The sequence below is a fragment of the Megalops cyprinoides genome, chromosome 3 (assembly GCF_013368585.1).
Source record: "Megalops cyprinoides isolate fMegCyp1 chromosome 3, fMegCyp1.pri, whole genome shotgun sequence".
In the NCBI taxonomy this organism is placed as follows: Eukaryota; Metazoa; Chordata; class Actinopteri; order Elopiformes; family Megalopidae; genus Megalops; species Megalops cyprinoides.
The window spans coordinates 29,757,859-29,774,913 of NC_050585.1; the positions used below are offsets into that span (position 1 = coordinate 29,757,859).

A 17,055-nucleotide genomic window follows, 5' to 3' on the forward strand; every position below is an offset into this window, starting at 1 on the left:
CCCTGGGGATCTCCCTGGCAAACCGAATTCTGGGAACAAATATTTGATACAAGCCTGTCCTGTTTCTAATGATTTCTTCCTCAAGGTCAAGTAATCCTGTTCAACATAAATCAGAACCAACATATTGGAAGGAAAACTGGAGAATATTATGGTGTGCAAGGCTGTTATTGTATTTATGCTCTAATGAATGTGTCTGGAAATGGTTTCCCTAAACCTACAGAAAAGAAGTGTTAGGTTGGGGAATGCAAGCCATTGGCAACTGAGTCAAATTGAGAATTCTGAGTTCACACCTCAACACAGCTCTGAATAGTCAAACTAGTCACCTCCATTTTTTTTTATGTTTTCTCTTTAGATGCTATTGGGCATTGGTTGAATACACAAGCATCCTTCCCCTGTGAAGAATGTGCGTAGTGACAACCCACAGATTTGTGCAAATACACTGTATTTGTGCACCACAATATGAATCTAAGATACGCCGTCACAATTCCTACCTCTGAATATGATCTGAGCCTGATTCCACACATGAAAGGTATAAAATCTTTTTCAGATACTAGTTGTGTGGTGGTTAGGTGTTATTTGGGAGAAGTCTGTGGCATTATTTGTGTCATTTTGCATACCTGTACATATTAAAAACTAGTAATAATAGTCCTTGGCTGAAGGTTTCACAAGGCCCCTATACAGTTTTACTTCATGTTGATCTTTCTTACTGTAAGTTAATGTTAAAAAATGGAATAAATGGAAAAAAATAATACGCTACATAGTCAAATAAACCAAAACCCTCTTCTTTTCTTTCAATTTGGCAGTTTCCCCAAGTGTTTAAAAATAACAAAAAATATAATCTACAAACTGTAGGCAGCCATGTAAAACCCTGAATGAGGTAGTATGCCAAAATGCAAAATGAAGGCTCTGTAAGTCTTTAGTTTCTTTTTTTCCTCAGAGATTATGGAAAAAAGCACAGAGCTGAAAATTATATGTCCTAGGGATGGTGTGGCCATGCATAACCTTTTTTTTCCCTCCAGCAACGAAATACTGCCAGCCTTGCCGCATTGGCAGAACTGCGTTTTGGCATCTTGGCTGAAGTCTCTGCTCTCTCCCATTCTGGATGGTGCATGTGATCTTTACAACACGCATTGGCGAAGACAGGATTAACAAGGGATGTCTATATTTATTGTCTGGCCAAACCCCCCTGAACACGTGTGACCAGTTCCTCTGGCTGCAATTTATGTCGCGTGTACACTTCTTTCCATGGGACAGCCCTCGCTTCCATTTTCCTCTCCACGTTGTGATGACAGTGCGATTTTGACCGCTTCCAGAGGTGGCGCCATCAGTTTAAAGGGATCTTGGGACATCTGGCTTGGGATCAGACCTAATAAAACTTGTTGCAACTGATGGGCCTGCACAAGTTTTTTCATCAAAAGAAAGTTGCTGGAAAAGCATAGTGATTAACTGTTGACAGAAGCATGCAATGGACATGGCTGTTTGAAGTAAATGTAATCTTCCCATGTACACGTTGGCTAAAATGGCGACTCAGGCTGTATGATGTTGCAACAGAACAATAGCAAGGGGGTTGCAATAAAAAGAGAGGCCATCATGGAATCTCTGCGGAAATCTAATCAACAATAAAATAATTGGAGCAGAAAGGCAGCAGACAATGAGAACATGAGCAGCAGGAAAAACCTTTCATCTTTCAATTTTCATTCAGAAAGAAAAAAATAGCACTGAAAAGCTAAGTGTGGATCATCAAGTACACTCCATTAAAAAAGCAGATGGTGACATATTGATTGTGCTGGATACTACTGTAACAAAAAGGAAAGAGTGTATTTAATATTACAGGAGTAACCCTGAACCAGGTAATGCTTTTATATAACTCACAGACATACACACACACGTGCACACACACACATATACATACACACACACACACACACACGCACTTACGCAGTCACACACACATGCACTCACACACACTCATTTAAACACAAACATATACATGCATGTGTGTACACATGCACGTACACACACATTACATTGTGGAGCCACACAGTGCCACTTAACAGTAGGCTGTTTCTGGAAAGCGGGAATCTATGATGTCCCTCCTACTGTACTGCGCACTTGTAATTTGATATTTCAATTGGGGCAAAATTGTCTTTGATGGTGAATGCATTAAAGTGCCGTGCTGAGGCCAGTTCCTGGCAGGTGGTTTACTGAACTGATAGACTTCACTAATTTCCACAGACAAATCACAGCCTCCTCACAGTGGTCCCTGACTATACCCTTATATTTTATTTATGTAACAGTGATGGATGGTTAACTGTGAAAAACTGTATCGTAGTGCACGCCCTGTGAAGTCACACCATCCATTTTAAACTGGATTGACAGTGCGGGGACTAAACGCACTCCCCCAAAAATCCAATAGATGCCAAGAGAATTTATAGGTAGTCTCAAACAGCACAATGAGGTAGCAGCAGGACAGAGAGTGTGAGATTGCAAACTCTATCTAGGTCTTTTTTCATTGGGGGAAATGGAATTGCCCCTATGGTATATGGCTTATGGATGGAAGGGTTTAAAAGTGTATTTGGGGATAAGGAAAGTAGCACTCAATGTACCACTGACCATGCTAGGGTTTATAGTTGATGGTGTGTATGAGAGAGACCAAGAAAAAGAGAAAGAGGCAGTAAAAAATGAAATACTAAAAGAGTGAGAGAGATATTCAGATTCCTAGCATTTTCACTTGTTGATTCGTTTAGAATAATAATGACAAAAGAAAGAGGACACCTTCCCTGACTCCTGTGCATGCTTCCTATAATCTGTCATAAACAGCATTTTCTAAAAGGCAGAACAAAGCAGGCTTTCACGTCAGCCGCAACATTAATGCCGCACGCCACGTTCACCCACTCCGGAGCCCAAACAGCATGTGTGATTTCCCATAAAAATCCCTACTTAGCCTCCGAAGGCTTGTGAAGTGCCACTCTAACATAAAGTGTCCTGCAGCTTAGCACTCATTTAAACTAGTCCCTCATGCTCAGCACGAGAGATAACCTGCAAGGTCAGCTTCGTCATCGTGGAAAATGCGTATTGAAGCCTTCCTTAACAATTATCTCAGACTCATTTGCGTCTCACTGATTCCGTGCTGTCTGAGTAAACAAATTTCCACAGGCTTCAGGGAAATGACATCACAGCACGGGCTACCAAACAGGAAGCCCTCACGACATGAGGAGATTATCCAAATAGATGGGGCAATTGCTCTTCCTTTATTAGAAGTCAAAACACCCACTCATCTCCAGAATTAACTGTCTGGGCAGCGAGTTTACTTTAACTCTAAAATGTCACCACTCGCTGCTTTACGGTTTACTGTAAACTGCTGCAACCACAGCCCATGCTCCAGATCCATCAGGGTTTGGATTGCTTTTCTCTTCTCTGTTACCACCTTTAAAAGTTTCAGACAAATGAGCGATTTTATTGTGTGAAAGGCCAAATGCTTCCATTAGAGTGGCAAACTCCTGGGAATGTCACTTATATACCATAGTGGGATTGTATGGTGGGTAGGGTAAAGGCAAGGGTGGGTCGTCAACTTCTATGTCATGTGTTTACATATATTTTCATCTGCGTGCAGGGCAAGAAGCAAATATAATGTCTGTAAAACTCACTGAAATACACAACCCCGCCCACCCCCACCCACCGTAAATACTGGATTATAATCATTTAAAATATTGCACACAAAGGGGCTTTAGAGCAATGACAGAAATGCGGTTGGCGCCCGGCCTCTGTTTTTCCGATCTCCTTTCCCATGGCTGATCTAGAAGCATCCGCAGTGACCTTTACACGGTGCCCTTCTGACTCCATCGATTGCAGCCTACTTAAAGTCAACAGTGAGTTATGAAAAGCTTCAGCCATGAAATACATTTTCAGAAGGACGCCGCTCTGCGCGGACAGAGATGGATGGCCCAGCGTAAGGAAATGCGTGCCCAACAAAACCCATTAGTGGCAACACTTCCCCATGATCCCGCGATTATCATTCTCATTTGTTTCAATTAGGCATAACCAAAAGCAACTGCGGCAGTAATTTACTCATTGCGGATCCTGATCTAATGATATTAAGGGTGGCGTGGTTCCCAAATAACGTGACACCAAGGTGATAAAACTTGCCTTTGAAAGCCTTTTTCTGGGCTATTTTGGATTGTTCTGTGGTGATTCCATGACCTTGAGGGGGTAATGTTTACGAGGACTCTTGGCCATGCTATTAATGACTGCTGTATGGCAGGTGTGGCACACTGCACCCACAGGGGATTGAGGGAGCATTCAGGGGTGGAGGCAGAGTGGTGTAACTGGTACTCAATTAGAGGCCTTTGTTTCAGCTCAATGCAAGGAGGGGGAGCCAGGAGTGCGCTCATTAAGCTACATCAGGAAAATCATCTCCCTGTCCCATTATGCCCCAAGGGCTCTGTTATAGTTGTCTCCCAAGAGTGCATAGGATGTGTGTGTGAAAGAGGCTAGAGGAGAGAATTCCCCCCCCTCCCCGCAGGTTCATTAACCCCATGCACGTAATACTGAATACTCCTTTCGCAATAATCATACATGTTCCTGATCGTTCATGATCATGCTTGTCTGCCTACCCATGAACACTCTGTGCTAAAGTACAGTGGCCCTTGCAACATGTCTCCCCCCCCCCCCCCCCCAAACCAACCACGCACCCCATGCTGCCCCCTGCTGCTTGTTTGAAGTACATACATAAGTAAATGACTCTCTTGGACTACTGGGGAAACCAGGGACTGCTGCCATAGCACTTTGCTGGGCACGGTACTCATGACACTGGGTCTAGCCCCTAGAGATGAACTTTCAGCCCTGCTCACACACCAAGGACACCATCACATCTGACAGGAGCTGCCTGGGGACCTCTGTCACGACACACAGTCGTGGCCAATGAGCAAACCGCAGCCATTGCAACAAGAAGGCTCATCTCTGCAAGCATGTGTTCTCTAATGGCCAACACAATCACAACAGCCCTGCACAAACATGGCAGATACATGAACACACAAACACAATCATCTACATACACACATAAAATGTGGAAACAAAGCTATATTTCCACATTCTGATGTGCCCTGGACTAACAGCTGCCTTGGCTGCTTTGATTGGGAGACCTTGGTTGTTCATTTCCTTGCCTCCAGCACCTGTCACTGTTCTGCTGGGTTCATCCTCAACCCTAAATAGATTGCTTTATTTTCCTCTGACTCTGGCTCCAGAGAGGAAGTGACAGGATGAGGAAAAGTTCAGCCTTTGCCCCCTTCTCCTCTCTTTCATCTACATTGAGAGCTGCTCTATAGGCATGAAGTGTTGCTAAAAGTATTTTGCTGACTGGGCCAGTGCTAAGAAACTCTGAGCTTTCAAGGAGGTCAGATGGATAGAAAACTAATAAAAAAGATGTGAGATTGGATCTATACTAAGCGAGACTGAGGTTTTCACCTACTTCTTTTAAATCAGGCTTGGATTTGGCTCTAAAGTAAATCTATGTTTGCAATTAGATTACAAAAATATAAAAACCATGTGCCGTGCCCCTATTGTTGGTGCAAATGAAGCCTGAAGTCAAATGTGTCGTCTGGAGAGAGAACAATAAAAATGCTTCTTGTGACCAAAACAGGCATTACAGGGACGTTGGGGGACTAAACAACTGCTAACCAGGAACAGGGGAGGGGCGACGGAAATACTTTCGGCATTCTTCAAACTTGTGGCAACACATAGAAGCTGCAGGTTTGCGGCCAAAGACTCCCATATACCATCACTTCCATGCTCGAACGTCTGCCTTGTCGCAGACTTGGCAAGTGTGCGCCTTTGCAAACAGCGCTGCACAAAACAGAGACCCGAGTCTGTCTGGAATTCATTATTGACAACCAGCTCTCCGACTCATTGTTTTTTGTTTCCAACATTTGCTTGTGGGGCTGCTTTTTTTTTCTCCTTTTGAAAATGAAATTACCAGGAGAGATGATGGCAGCGCTATCAAATTTTGACCACGTGGCACAGTCCTGGCCTGCCGTCTGCGACAAGGAGTAATGAGACAGATGAGGTGAGGGCAAAGAGACGCAAGTGGGATTTATGGGAGATTAAGTTAGATATCTCTACTACTGATGGTGTGCAAAAAGTACTCAAATTTTCCAACAGACAATGCTCTTGACCCCTCAAAGCCTGATTAATCCAAAGCGTCACAAAGTTAATTGTAATTTAAACATAGTATTTTCCTGGCTGTAATTGTCAACTTCTACCTGTTACTCTCAGTACTAAACGTGAAGGATTTCACATTTACAATACACACTAAATATGCAGTACAATTTAGCACAGATCTATTGACTCTTTTTCAATATCATGTTGCATCACTAGCAATTGAGTGCTGAATCCTTATTGCAGTATTACTTTCCCTACATGGAGCAAAAGAGTACACTGCAATGTCTTTCATGCTCCCGTCAGAATCAAACTGAATGTAATTTGAAATAACCACAGTGGTACAAATTCAATTACAATACTGCAATCTGCTGACAACCATGGACGTTTTGCCTGAAGGAACATGCGTCTAGACATTTCCGTGCAATAAAGGACTATTTTAGCATTTGTATGTTTAGTAGCAGTGGCCACAAATTAGTATTTGCATTTTGTGTAGCTGCTCGATAAGGTTTGTTCTGTTGCACACAAGCTGAATTTTAATGTATTTTTTTTTCCTTCCCTCATACTTGTGGTTTTGAGAACAGCCCATAAATCATACAGGAGCATTTCCAAGGGATGTAGATTTCTTCATACTAGATGCGTATGATCTCCTGCCTGTGCAAAACGGCGGATGTTACTAACGTTTGCTTACAACTGATGCACATACATATCCACATGAAATGCAAACATAACATGAAAGTTGAACCAGTCCAGCTTGTCAACACATGCCTGCTACTGCTCTAATTAAGGCTTTGCAGTACTGTACACACAGTTCTCATCATGTAACTTTAGGGGATTCTTTCTTGGTTTGGTCCATGGGCATCCCACTGCTGCTCTACCATGTCAAGGAAAGCTCAAATTTAAACTTTATATTATGCACAGAGGCCCACTTCAAGTTCCGTCCACCAGCCTCAACAGCTGAACACATCAAAATCTTAGGAAAACAAGAAGTTGATATTTTTTTCTGAGACTGAGCAGAATGAGGAATGATGTGCACTATACAATGTTAAGCTTTAGGTGACAGTCCACGAAAAACGTCTGCATAACTGCCTTCACATTTACTTACTGAAGAGTTTTCACAAGCAAATTGAGGAATAGGAACGTCATTGCCCCTTAGACAGTGACATATCTTATTATAGGCTGCTTAGCCATGTGAAGCTCCACTTAAATAAAAAAAAAAACTGTATTATAGAAATATACTTCTTTGGCTCAAGACAATTCCGCAGCAATGCAGCAACTTTCAGCCCCAGCATTGGTTCCTGCTTTTATAACAGTGCTGCTATTCATGCAGTTATCAGTCTGATGATGTCATCTTTGGTTGATGGACCGCGACGGACAAAAACACGACCCCCCTGTCACCCTCCTAGTGAATGGCTTCTACAGTGCTGACCCTTATGAGCTTCCCTACAAGGCCGTTGACTGCCCATGTCAACCCCTTAGAGAGAGCAGTTACTGGTTAACTGGGATACTGCACTGCGTTTAAGGGAGATGGTAGCCTCAAGGTGTCCTTCACTTTAACAGATTATGTATGTGGTCTCAGGTCATAGGCCAAAAAGAAAAATCAGAAGTGATGAAGCTGATGCTGTTTCTATAGAGATTCAACATATCAAATTTATCCTCAATCTTACAGACTACTCAAGACAAACAATGACTGGTAATATTCAGACTGTTCAGACTACTTACAGTCTGGAGGCAGTGGTATATGGGGCACTTAGCATTCAAGTTAAATTCACAAGATTAATTTTGCATGAGGATTGGTACGCAGCTTCTTTTTATATGTCTGCTCTATCTAGTGAGCATCCCTGCAGATGGTGGCCGTAAAAGATCATCTTCGGACGGAATCATCCTCTGAACAGTCAACACGTTCCAGCCTGCGACTAAATTTTTCCCTTGTCTATCCCAGGAGGGGTCTGCAGACCGCATACCTCCTCAAAATCAGACCACCCCTCCACCCCCCACCCCTCCTTGGTCCCCACATCAGGGACACACATCCCTCTGACCCAGCAGCTACCAAAGAAAAATGAACCAGCAATTTTCATTCCTCATCCGTGGCGTACAAGCGGCTTTTTGGCGAGAGCCGGGTCCAAATGCTGCGGCTGGCGTGGCAGCACTTCAAAGCCGAGGTTATGTCCTCCAGATCAGAATCAGATGTTCCTGTTCCAGTGTGACCCGGTGTTCAACTTCCACACCGATCATGGGCAGCCATTGAGGGGGTCCGAGCTCACCCCCACGGCCACGGGATGCGCCCCTCGGGGGGAGGAGACAAGCCCGAGGTAGCTATCACAGAAAATTTGGTTGATTACCTATGATGAAATGTGCTCATGACCAAGCAGTTTGCAAATTAATGACCTGCTCTATAAGACCCTTTTGTTCCTAGTTATGATATACACAACACAATCTGCCTGGTGGACACTGTATTTTTCATTCTTGGGTTTTAATGAAGATGTGGACATTTCCCTGATGAGACAATCCATTAGTCATATTCAGGGGCTAATGCAGAATGCTTATAATGAAAAAAGCTCCTTTCAGCAGAAAAAAGGGTCCTGTTCCTCATTTTCCAGCCTTTTTTTAATGCGCCTCCAGAGAGCATGACAGTAATGTTTCCAGAACCATGGTTTTCACATTTAGTTTACAAACCCCTGTGATTTTCTTAAGAGGTCATGCCGCTGCAAATACTTCCCATTCCCTCTTTCCACATACATAAATCCAAATGCTGCTTTTCCACTCAAGCCAAAGCAAATGCAGAACAATACACCTCTAGAACAAACAGGCACTTAATTACAAAAGCTAAGGCTGGGTAACGGTGTGCAAGGGTAACAGGTTCAGTTTCAGTTCACTGGAGACAGCGCAAAATGTACAGGCTATATTCTTGCAAGGCCTACTGCCAATGTCGCTGCAAGAGAGATGTTGCTTCATTTAATTATCCCTTCTCCTTTCAGACTTGTGAGACTTGCAACAGGAATGTCTTAAACCAACTTTGAGATGGCAACGATGTCACACTGTTTCAGAGACAAGATGGGACTGAGGTGGATGATGCTGCTGCTCTGGCGGATTGAAGCCAGCTGTCTACGGCCCTCTGCAACAGAGCACTTGGGCTCCCACGTGCGATCTGGGATGCGAGCTATATCTGGGCCAATTACAGCAGCATCCCCCTTTTCCTCGAGTGTGACAGGGCTCCTGCAGCTTCCCGCGCTGCTTCCTGATTAATCTGAAATAAAAAGGCCTTCAGCGGGGGGGATTTAACACTGTGTGCTCAGAAGGTAAAGAGCGCACGGGCTTACGCAGCAAAACCGGGGGTGGGTGGGGAGTGAGGGGGTGGCGATAGAGACTGGGAGGGGATCTCTGATGCTCCGTGTCACGACGCGAGAGTAATGACTACACAGCTGTTTCTCTCATACTCCCTCTCACATCTGTCTAACGTGCAGCGCCAGGCACGGAATCTATTAATGCAGCCCCAGTTAGCACGCTGAGCTAGTTACTGTGAGAAACAGGGCAAGCCGGGGGGAGCTCGTTTTCGGTCTCCTCTGACTTTTTTCCCCTCCTCTCGTGTTTGAATGTACATGCGTCATGTCACCCAGGGTATCGTTGTGACATCGCACAGAGGTGATGTCAGCCCTTATCTGTGCAATGGCCACGCTACGCAGGGCTCAAACTTTGACATTTCATGAGGGCTGGTGGAACGCGCTGAGAGTGTTTAATTGCGAGCGGGCCCAGGATTCCAGATCACCAGAGAGGCATAAAATCTAACTGACAAAAAGCTTTATGAGCTAAATACTTTGAGAGATTATGGGGAAAACAAAATTGACTACACATGGTGGGGGGATACTGTGGCAACCAAAGATAACAATCTAAGCAGCGCTGCTAGGCTTCCTAAAGTGAACTGTGATAACACTAACCTACCTACGTGTGCGTTGAAGCATGAATGACTAAAGGTAGGAATTGCAGTGATGCACAGCAATACACAGATGTATCCTTTGCTAAGGACTTCACACATTCCTATTATGAAAGCCCATACAAATAAGCATTCCCTTCTGGTCTTACCATGCCTAATGCACTGACAATGAGAACATTAATATTTTATATCTGGGCCAAATCACTTCCAAAATATTAACGAAATGCTGTCACAACATCTTTGTCTGTTTTCACTAGAGCATTTGCAGATTATGGCAGAGCTTCCAAGAACTTACAAGATACTCTCTGAGCTTCTGTGGAACGACCTCCAAAAATGTCTTTTTTTTGCCTGCCACCAAATGTTGAATTTGATCTAAATTATCATCATTCTGTTGTCTTTACTCCAAGAAAACAGCAGATGTATGAGCCATCAGAAGGACTGGGTTTGAGCAGATGGTAGTCAGGAAGCTTTTTTCTTCATCGCTTGATGCAGAGACGCCTTTGACATGCAACCTCGAAACCTGACAATATTGACTCTCGACATTTCCACTGATGTTTTCCGAGCGATTCGGCTGCAAAACGGCTCAGGCAGAACATCTCCCGTTCGCCCCCCCCGCCCCGCTACAATCGGATGGAAATGGCTTTAGGCTGCGACCCGTGTGTTATGAGCTTGGCTGATGATTAAAGGTGCTCCAAATGTCTCCTGGCGTATCGGCAGGGGGGGGTGGGGACTGCTGAAAGGGCCGCAGTGCCAACAAAAGCAAGAGCGGTGCTGGGTGTCACCACGGTCCACCGGGCCGAACCTCAGCAGCTGGGCCTCCGACATTGTAGAGGGATCCCGGCCATCCGGCTTGATGCACAGACGGAGCCTGCAGCGTTTCATCCCGGATGGCAGGCGCTCAACCTCTCAAATGTTGGACTCACTGATTCAAACAGAGAGGGGATGAGAGGAAGACAGCATGTATGTGTGTGTGTGTGTGTGTGTGTGTGTGTGTGTGTGGTCTAATAATTGTGCTGACCCCCTTTGGATACTCCTGAAACAGTATTTCTTTAAAGAGAGAACAATAACAGATTTATAGAATGAGAATATTATTTTAGTGTCGTTTTAGTTACTTCCTCTAATCTCTGTTTGAGTTTCAAAATGGGCCTCGCAGATATCAGCGCACTCTGGAAACCGTGTCCATACCAAGCACAGGAAATGATGATAACCATCCTCTATCAAAGGATGACCACAGACTGGGTTATCTACTGTAATACTGGATATAATCTGTGGTGCAAGAAAATTTATGATGAGGAGATAAAGGGCCAAGCTCTTTCTGTAGAGGTGTACAGATCACATTATTCCTTAAGTGTAAAATGAAACTGGTTACTCACCCTGTATTCTGTAACACACGCTGTATAAAGACAACATCTTAACATTAAACTGCAGCTGTGCCATTCTCAGAGCAAAATATAATTACACCTGCCATGTATTTATAAATGCTGTATGTTTATGAAAGCTGGGCTTACAGAGACTAAAATATTCCCTTTGATTTCACTAGCATAAGATAAATAAAAGACAGATAACATTTTACAGTAAATAATTATATATAGTCAAACAGAGACAGATGAATAGAGAGATAGATAGATAGATAGATAGATAGATGATAGACAGATAGACAGATAAAACTATTAGGCCTACTACTAAAATAGATATCATCCCAGAAAGCAGCCTTTATTGAGAGAAACTGTTCAGATTTAATCAAACACATGCCCCAGCGGCAGGCCTGCATAGGCTTACCATTATAACAATATAAACTTCCCTGCCGCTTCTGATTAAGGGCCTAATACATCCCCTGGCCTCCTATTCTGATGGGGGTTTTAACCTTGACCTTTCATTGTTCCCTCTCTCCTTTTATTTTGTACTGACTGCCTCCCTCTCCCCCACCCCCATCTTGTGCATTAGCTCGAAATCGGCTGTTTTCCCGGCGCAGCGAGGTGGATACTGCTTCGGCTGCGCGGTCGGAGTGGCAGCTGTCACTAAGCATCATCCTTATCCGCAGCGGGGCCCTACAGGAAATCAATGCGCAGCTGACAACGGAGGATATAGGGTGCGCTCTCCTGTCTGAGGGCGTCTAGATTAGAAAGGTCCTCGTCAACAACTTTTTTCTTTCCAGCACCTAACACATAAACAGAAACAACTGAGCGTTTGAGTGAAAATTATGTGTGTGTGTGTGTGTGTGTGTGTGTGTGTGTGTGTGTGTGTGTGTGCGCGTGTGTGCGTGCATGCACACGGGGGAGCAGTCTCGCTAAAAGAGCAGGGGAGGACAGGCTTGGAAACACCCATGGAAGATTGAGAGAATGAGCCTGGCTGGATTTCGGGAGTACAATTGCTTCAGTATGCCTGCTCCTTCAATCAACCCGCCTTTTGTGGCTTGGCGACCAGATACCTCCAGCCTGTGGTCTCCTCCCACCAAATGGTGGCCGGCCTGGAATTCAGATCAGGGGGCTATCACCAGCCCTCCCCTCCCTACTGGGACTCAGTGACAGCCCCCCGGCGTGGGCCGCCTTGGAACAGGTACCGTAGTTTGAGACACCCCACAGAGAAAAAGGGGGGGAGGGGGGTGTACTATTCACACCATTCCCCATTCCACGCAGCCAGGGGGAAAGAACAGGCTCAATGCAATGGGGGCACCATGTGTGAGGACCGTCCCACGTACTCCTGCAGAGAGCCGGCTATACCTGTAATCTGCTCCTATCGTCATTCCAGTGTATAATCAACAGAGATAATCCGCCTCTATATATAATACTCGGAATTGTGCCAACAAGCTCTTTTTCTCAGGAAGCACTGGCAATAGTGCAGCAGGGCTTGGGGATGCTACCAAGTCCTACTTATCTTTCAGCTCACTGGAGCTTATTAAAGGTATTATCTGTGGTCTGAGAATGTTTATCAGGCTGCAGAAGTACTGCGTCACAGGGCTGCACTGCATCAGATTGCTGCAGACCCTTAAAGGATGACTGCCCTCTGTTAGCAATGTAATTACATATAAATATACAACAGGCACTGGTGTTCTGTCATAAAGTAGAACCTGACTGAAATATTTGCTTCTCAGAGGAATATTTATGCAGGGATATGCTTTTGTTTTTTTTTTTGTTTTTTTTCCCCAAGGTCACTTGGTTCTTGTTTAAAAAAAAAACAACAACAACAATGAGCTAACCTGAACACTGAGCGCTTCATGGTGCTTGTCTGTCTAATTCAATCTTAAAAACGTCTTAAGGCAACCGTTCTTGTACACACAATTTTTCCTGTCGGCACAACCACACACCCAAGAAAGGGGTTTACAGTCCTGATGAACTGTTTAAGAGGTGACTCATTCTCTGAGCTGTGGCTTGTTTGGGGTGTAGGGTGGAAGGGCGATGCACCGTTTTTTTTTTTCCGTTTCAAAGTAATCAAAAATCTACACCTTTGTGAGATACTGGAGGGGAGAAAGGCCGCATCGTTGAACTGTGCCGCGTTTGAAATCCACACTCGGGGGTGAACACTAAGTGCTTGAGCCCCCTTTACTCAAATCCTCAAAAGATCCCTCTGTGCCCCTTTTCCAAAACAGACAAAGCGGGCATGGCAGGGCTAATGTTCCAAAGCGGCGAACCCCGCTTTGATTTCCAAAACACCTGAATTAGCGGAGCCATTTGCATCTCGAATTTAAAGGCCGGAGCTAATCAGTCTCGAGAGATCACAGACCCAATATCCTCATTAAGATCCGGCACCACATTAGCAGCTCCCCTTGTGGGAAGGCAGGGGGAAATCAATAAGCATATCATACGTTTTCAGAGTAATTTCCGCAAGCCGCAATTAGAGAGGCTCTGTCACACTGAGAGGGAGAAAAAAAAATAGTCGTTTGATAAAGAGCGGAGTGATTGTGTCTGTCATGTGCTCCGGCCCTGGACCGAGCCTCCACTGTGCTGGTGGTTGTTAGATAGCACTAACTGCAGATGGAAAAAAGTGTGACTTTTTCCAACCTGTAAATGTTGTCAATGGATGCTCTTTTAAAATCAATGAAGCTGGATTATAAACAAGGCTTTTTAATACTTTGTATGGGAGTGTATAGAGGTCACAGATTTACTTATTTAACAAAGGCACACATTTCACATTTGTATTTATCTTGCACTTTGATACCAAAAAGGAAGATACAATAATGCCTCAAAAGAAATGCTAATGCTAATACCACTACTATTAACAATTATTATAATAAAAATAATATAATAACTATAAATAAAACTAATTAACCAAGACAGGCACTTTCTTTGCCTTACTGAAGAAAAAAAAGACCTAAGCAATCAGATCAATCTTACTCTTAGCCTGACCTAAGTGCCAGCAGAAATAGAACAATAGACATATTTCAGATGTCTCTACATATAGTTTGTGGAAAAGCACCATTTTGTGCCATGTTCATGATTGACAGTTAGTTAAGCTTGCCAGGCTGGGTCATCTCAGAAAGGCCAATGCAGATAGTGTCATGCTGATCCACGTGACTGTGGACAAGGCCTTTGTGTTGTGCTGTTGATGTCATTTTAAGACAGACCCTCTGGATTAGCGGGTCAAGAGAAGCGACCCTCTGCCCTGGGCCGTAGAGTCGGGTGAAGCCGTAGGCTATGTGGCCGTGTCAGAGCCGATGGGATTGACTCAGTGATGTGTAACATAACAAATGAGACCTGCTTGACTTGCAATGACCCCCCCGCTGGTGAGTTATAGTATTATTGCATCTGACCAAGCCTGACAGAAATGGTTTTGCTCTGAAAGGGAAAGGGGTGGATGTTTCGGGAGGCCCGTCCGGGAGCGGGGCAGCGTGGTGGCCTGGCTTTAGCATGACAGGTCACCGTGCATTCAGGGCCACAGACGCCTTTGTCCCAGTCGGAGCGAATGCAATTTCAGTTAGGTGACCTTAGGTAAATGTTTATAGAATTGCATTTAGAAAGCAATAAACAGGGATTTCAGGCTTTTCAAAGAGAAATAATGGAGTGGTAGCAGATAGGTCTCATTCAGAGAATCAAACTGTGCTAGTCTTTTCACTCCACGCTCCATGTCTCAGGCAAAATGAAGCCTGCACAAAATTCACAAATAGCTACTCCTTGCATTGCAGGGAGACCTTTAATCGTGAGACAAAGTAAATTAAATCCTGCTGGGGTGCATATACTGCTTCAACCTTTCAAGGAACAAAACCCTGGCAGTATACAAGCCTCAGGTTGGGCTGCATTTTTATTATACTCTTTGGCCAACAGCAAAGGCTTAAAGGCAGTTAAGCTCATGTTTGTGAGTATAAACAAGCCTCTATGCCTCAAGAACCATTCCCACAGCTCTGATAATGGAAAGCCTCCAGGTACACTGATAGCAGACACCTTTCACTGAGAAAAAGCAGTAATTTGCCAACGCCTCTAATAAGGCTCTGAGCTACTCACAGGTGATGTAGTAGTCAACGTTTCTTTTGAACTCCAAGCCCATATAGTTTGGGCTGAACTCCTGGAACTTGATGGTGAACTTCATGTCCTTCTCCGGCTTGTTGCAGTTGACAAGCACATTGGGGTCCAAGACCGTGCTGCAGGTGTCTGCCTGGTGCTTCTTCACCAGGTACAGCTTGTAGTACTCATAGGGCCTTCCCATGTCCGCCTTAGGACAGATAATGTCCAGCTTGTCCCCAATCTCAGGGTAAATCACCAGACCCTTCCCCGTCTGAAACCTGCAACACATTAAAGAGAGAAACAGTTAAAAAAAACGCAAAGCAGAAACATAAAAACTTGTATAGCGGACTGCAATTTTTTTGCCCAATCCAGCTTATCTTCCAAGCCTTTAGTACTCTGAATGATGTGTACATTCTTGCAGTAGCTTACATTTTGATGAGACCTGCAATCTGGTGATTAAGACGTAGATATTTTTGGAAACGTCCTCAAATCCAGGCTTTATGTGATTTGCTGTCGCACAACTTGTTGAGTGTGCATATACTGCTGTGCCCCCAAATTGCTTAAAATGGAACTTAAATGCATGTCCTTCTATCTTCTGGAGCATGATTCCAAGAAGCAACGCCAAGGAGGTCCGCCAGCTCAAACCACTACAGGATACTGGTGTTTTGGTAGTCAAGCTATGATGGATGAATGAAATCAAGAGCGACAATTTACCCACTACTTATGCTAAAGAATTAATCCATGGGTTTTTTGAAATGTGGGCCTTGAATTTCCTTTTCCTAAGGAAATCAGCAAACAGATGTAAGATTGTTAACAACTTGCATAAGCTGGAGCATGTCCGGTAAAAGTATCAGGAATCCATCTCCAGCTAGAACAGGCTCTTATTACCTATTCGGGAGCTTAAATAATGTTTCTGGAACATATTTTCAACATCTTTCAAATGAAAACAGCTTATTAAGAAAAGCACAACTGGAATTCAGTCAGATGTATTTTACCACCCACCAATGTTACAAGTCCACCATCACACAAGAATTAAATGTTGCCTTAATATGTCTTTAAAAAATTATATATATATATATATATATATATATATATATATATATATAAATTTTCTGGCTCATTTTCTGAACTACAGCCTCCAAGACCAGATTTGCAAGGACTTGTCAGCATTTAGAACATTGGAACTTATATATTCTTGACTAATGTCCCTGATTTCTACTCTTTAACTCGCATCTGCTAACAATCCATCTGCTTGCTGTGCCCTTCATTTCCATAAATATCAGTTATAGTCTAAATGAAAATTTTCATACTATATTTTATTCTAAATGCTCTTAGAAGGACTGTGTTTGTCCGAGACAAAATCATCGTGCAATCAAAAAATCGTGCATCATTTTACAACATGAATGATGTCATATTTCAACAAAACAAGGGAAAAAAAAATCTTTACCTCTTCAAACAAACGTGTGCAGATGTTAACGGGAAATTGCCGCTCTTGTGAAACAGACCTAATTTGCATTTGATTGCACTTAATCTGCT

The 17,055-nt window shown here is 43.8% G+C and overlaps 1 protein-coding gene across 1 annotated transcript in view; it reads right to left on the reverse strand.

Annotated features, from left to right (window-relative positions):
* efnb1 (ephrin-B1) overlaps window positions 1–17,055 on the reverse strand; it is a 76,006-nt gene that overhangs the window by 21,225 nt on the left and 37,726 nt on the right. Inside the window, exon 2 of the mRNA XM_036525216.1 lies at window positions 15,520–15,797. Within this exon, the coding sequence (XP_036381109.1) occupies window positions 15,520–15,797 (278 nt within the window). The remainder of the gene's footprint in view (window positions 1–15,519; window positions 15,798–17,055) is intronic.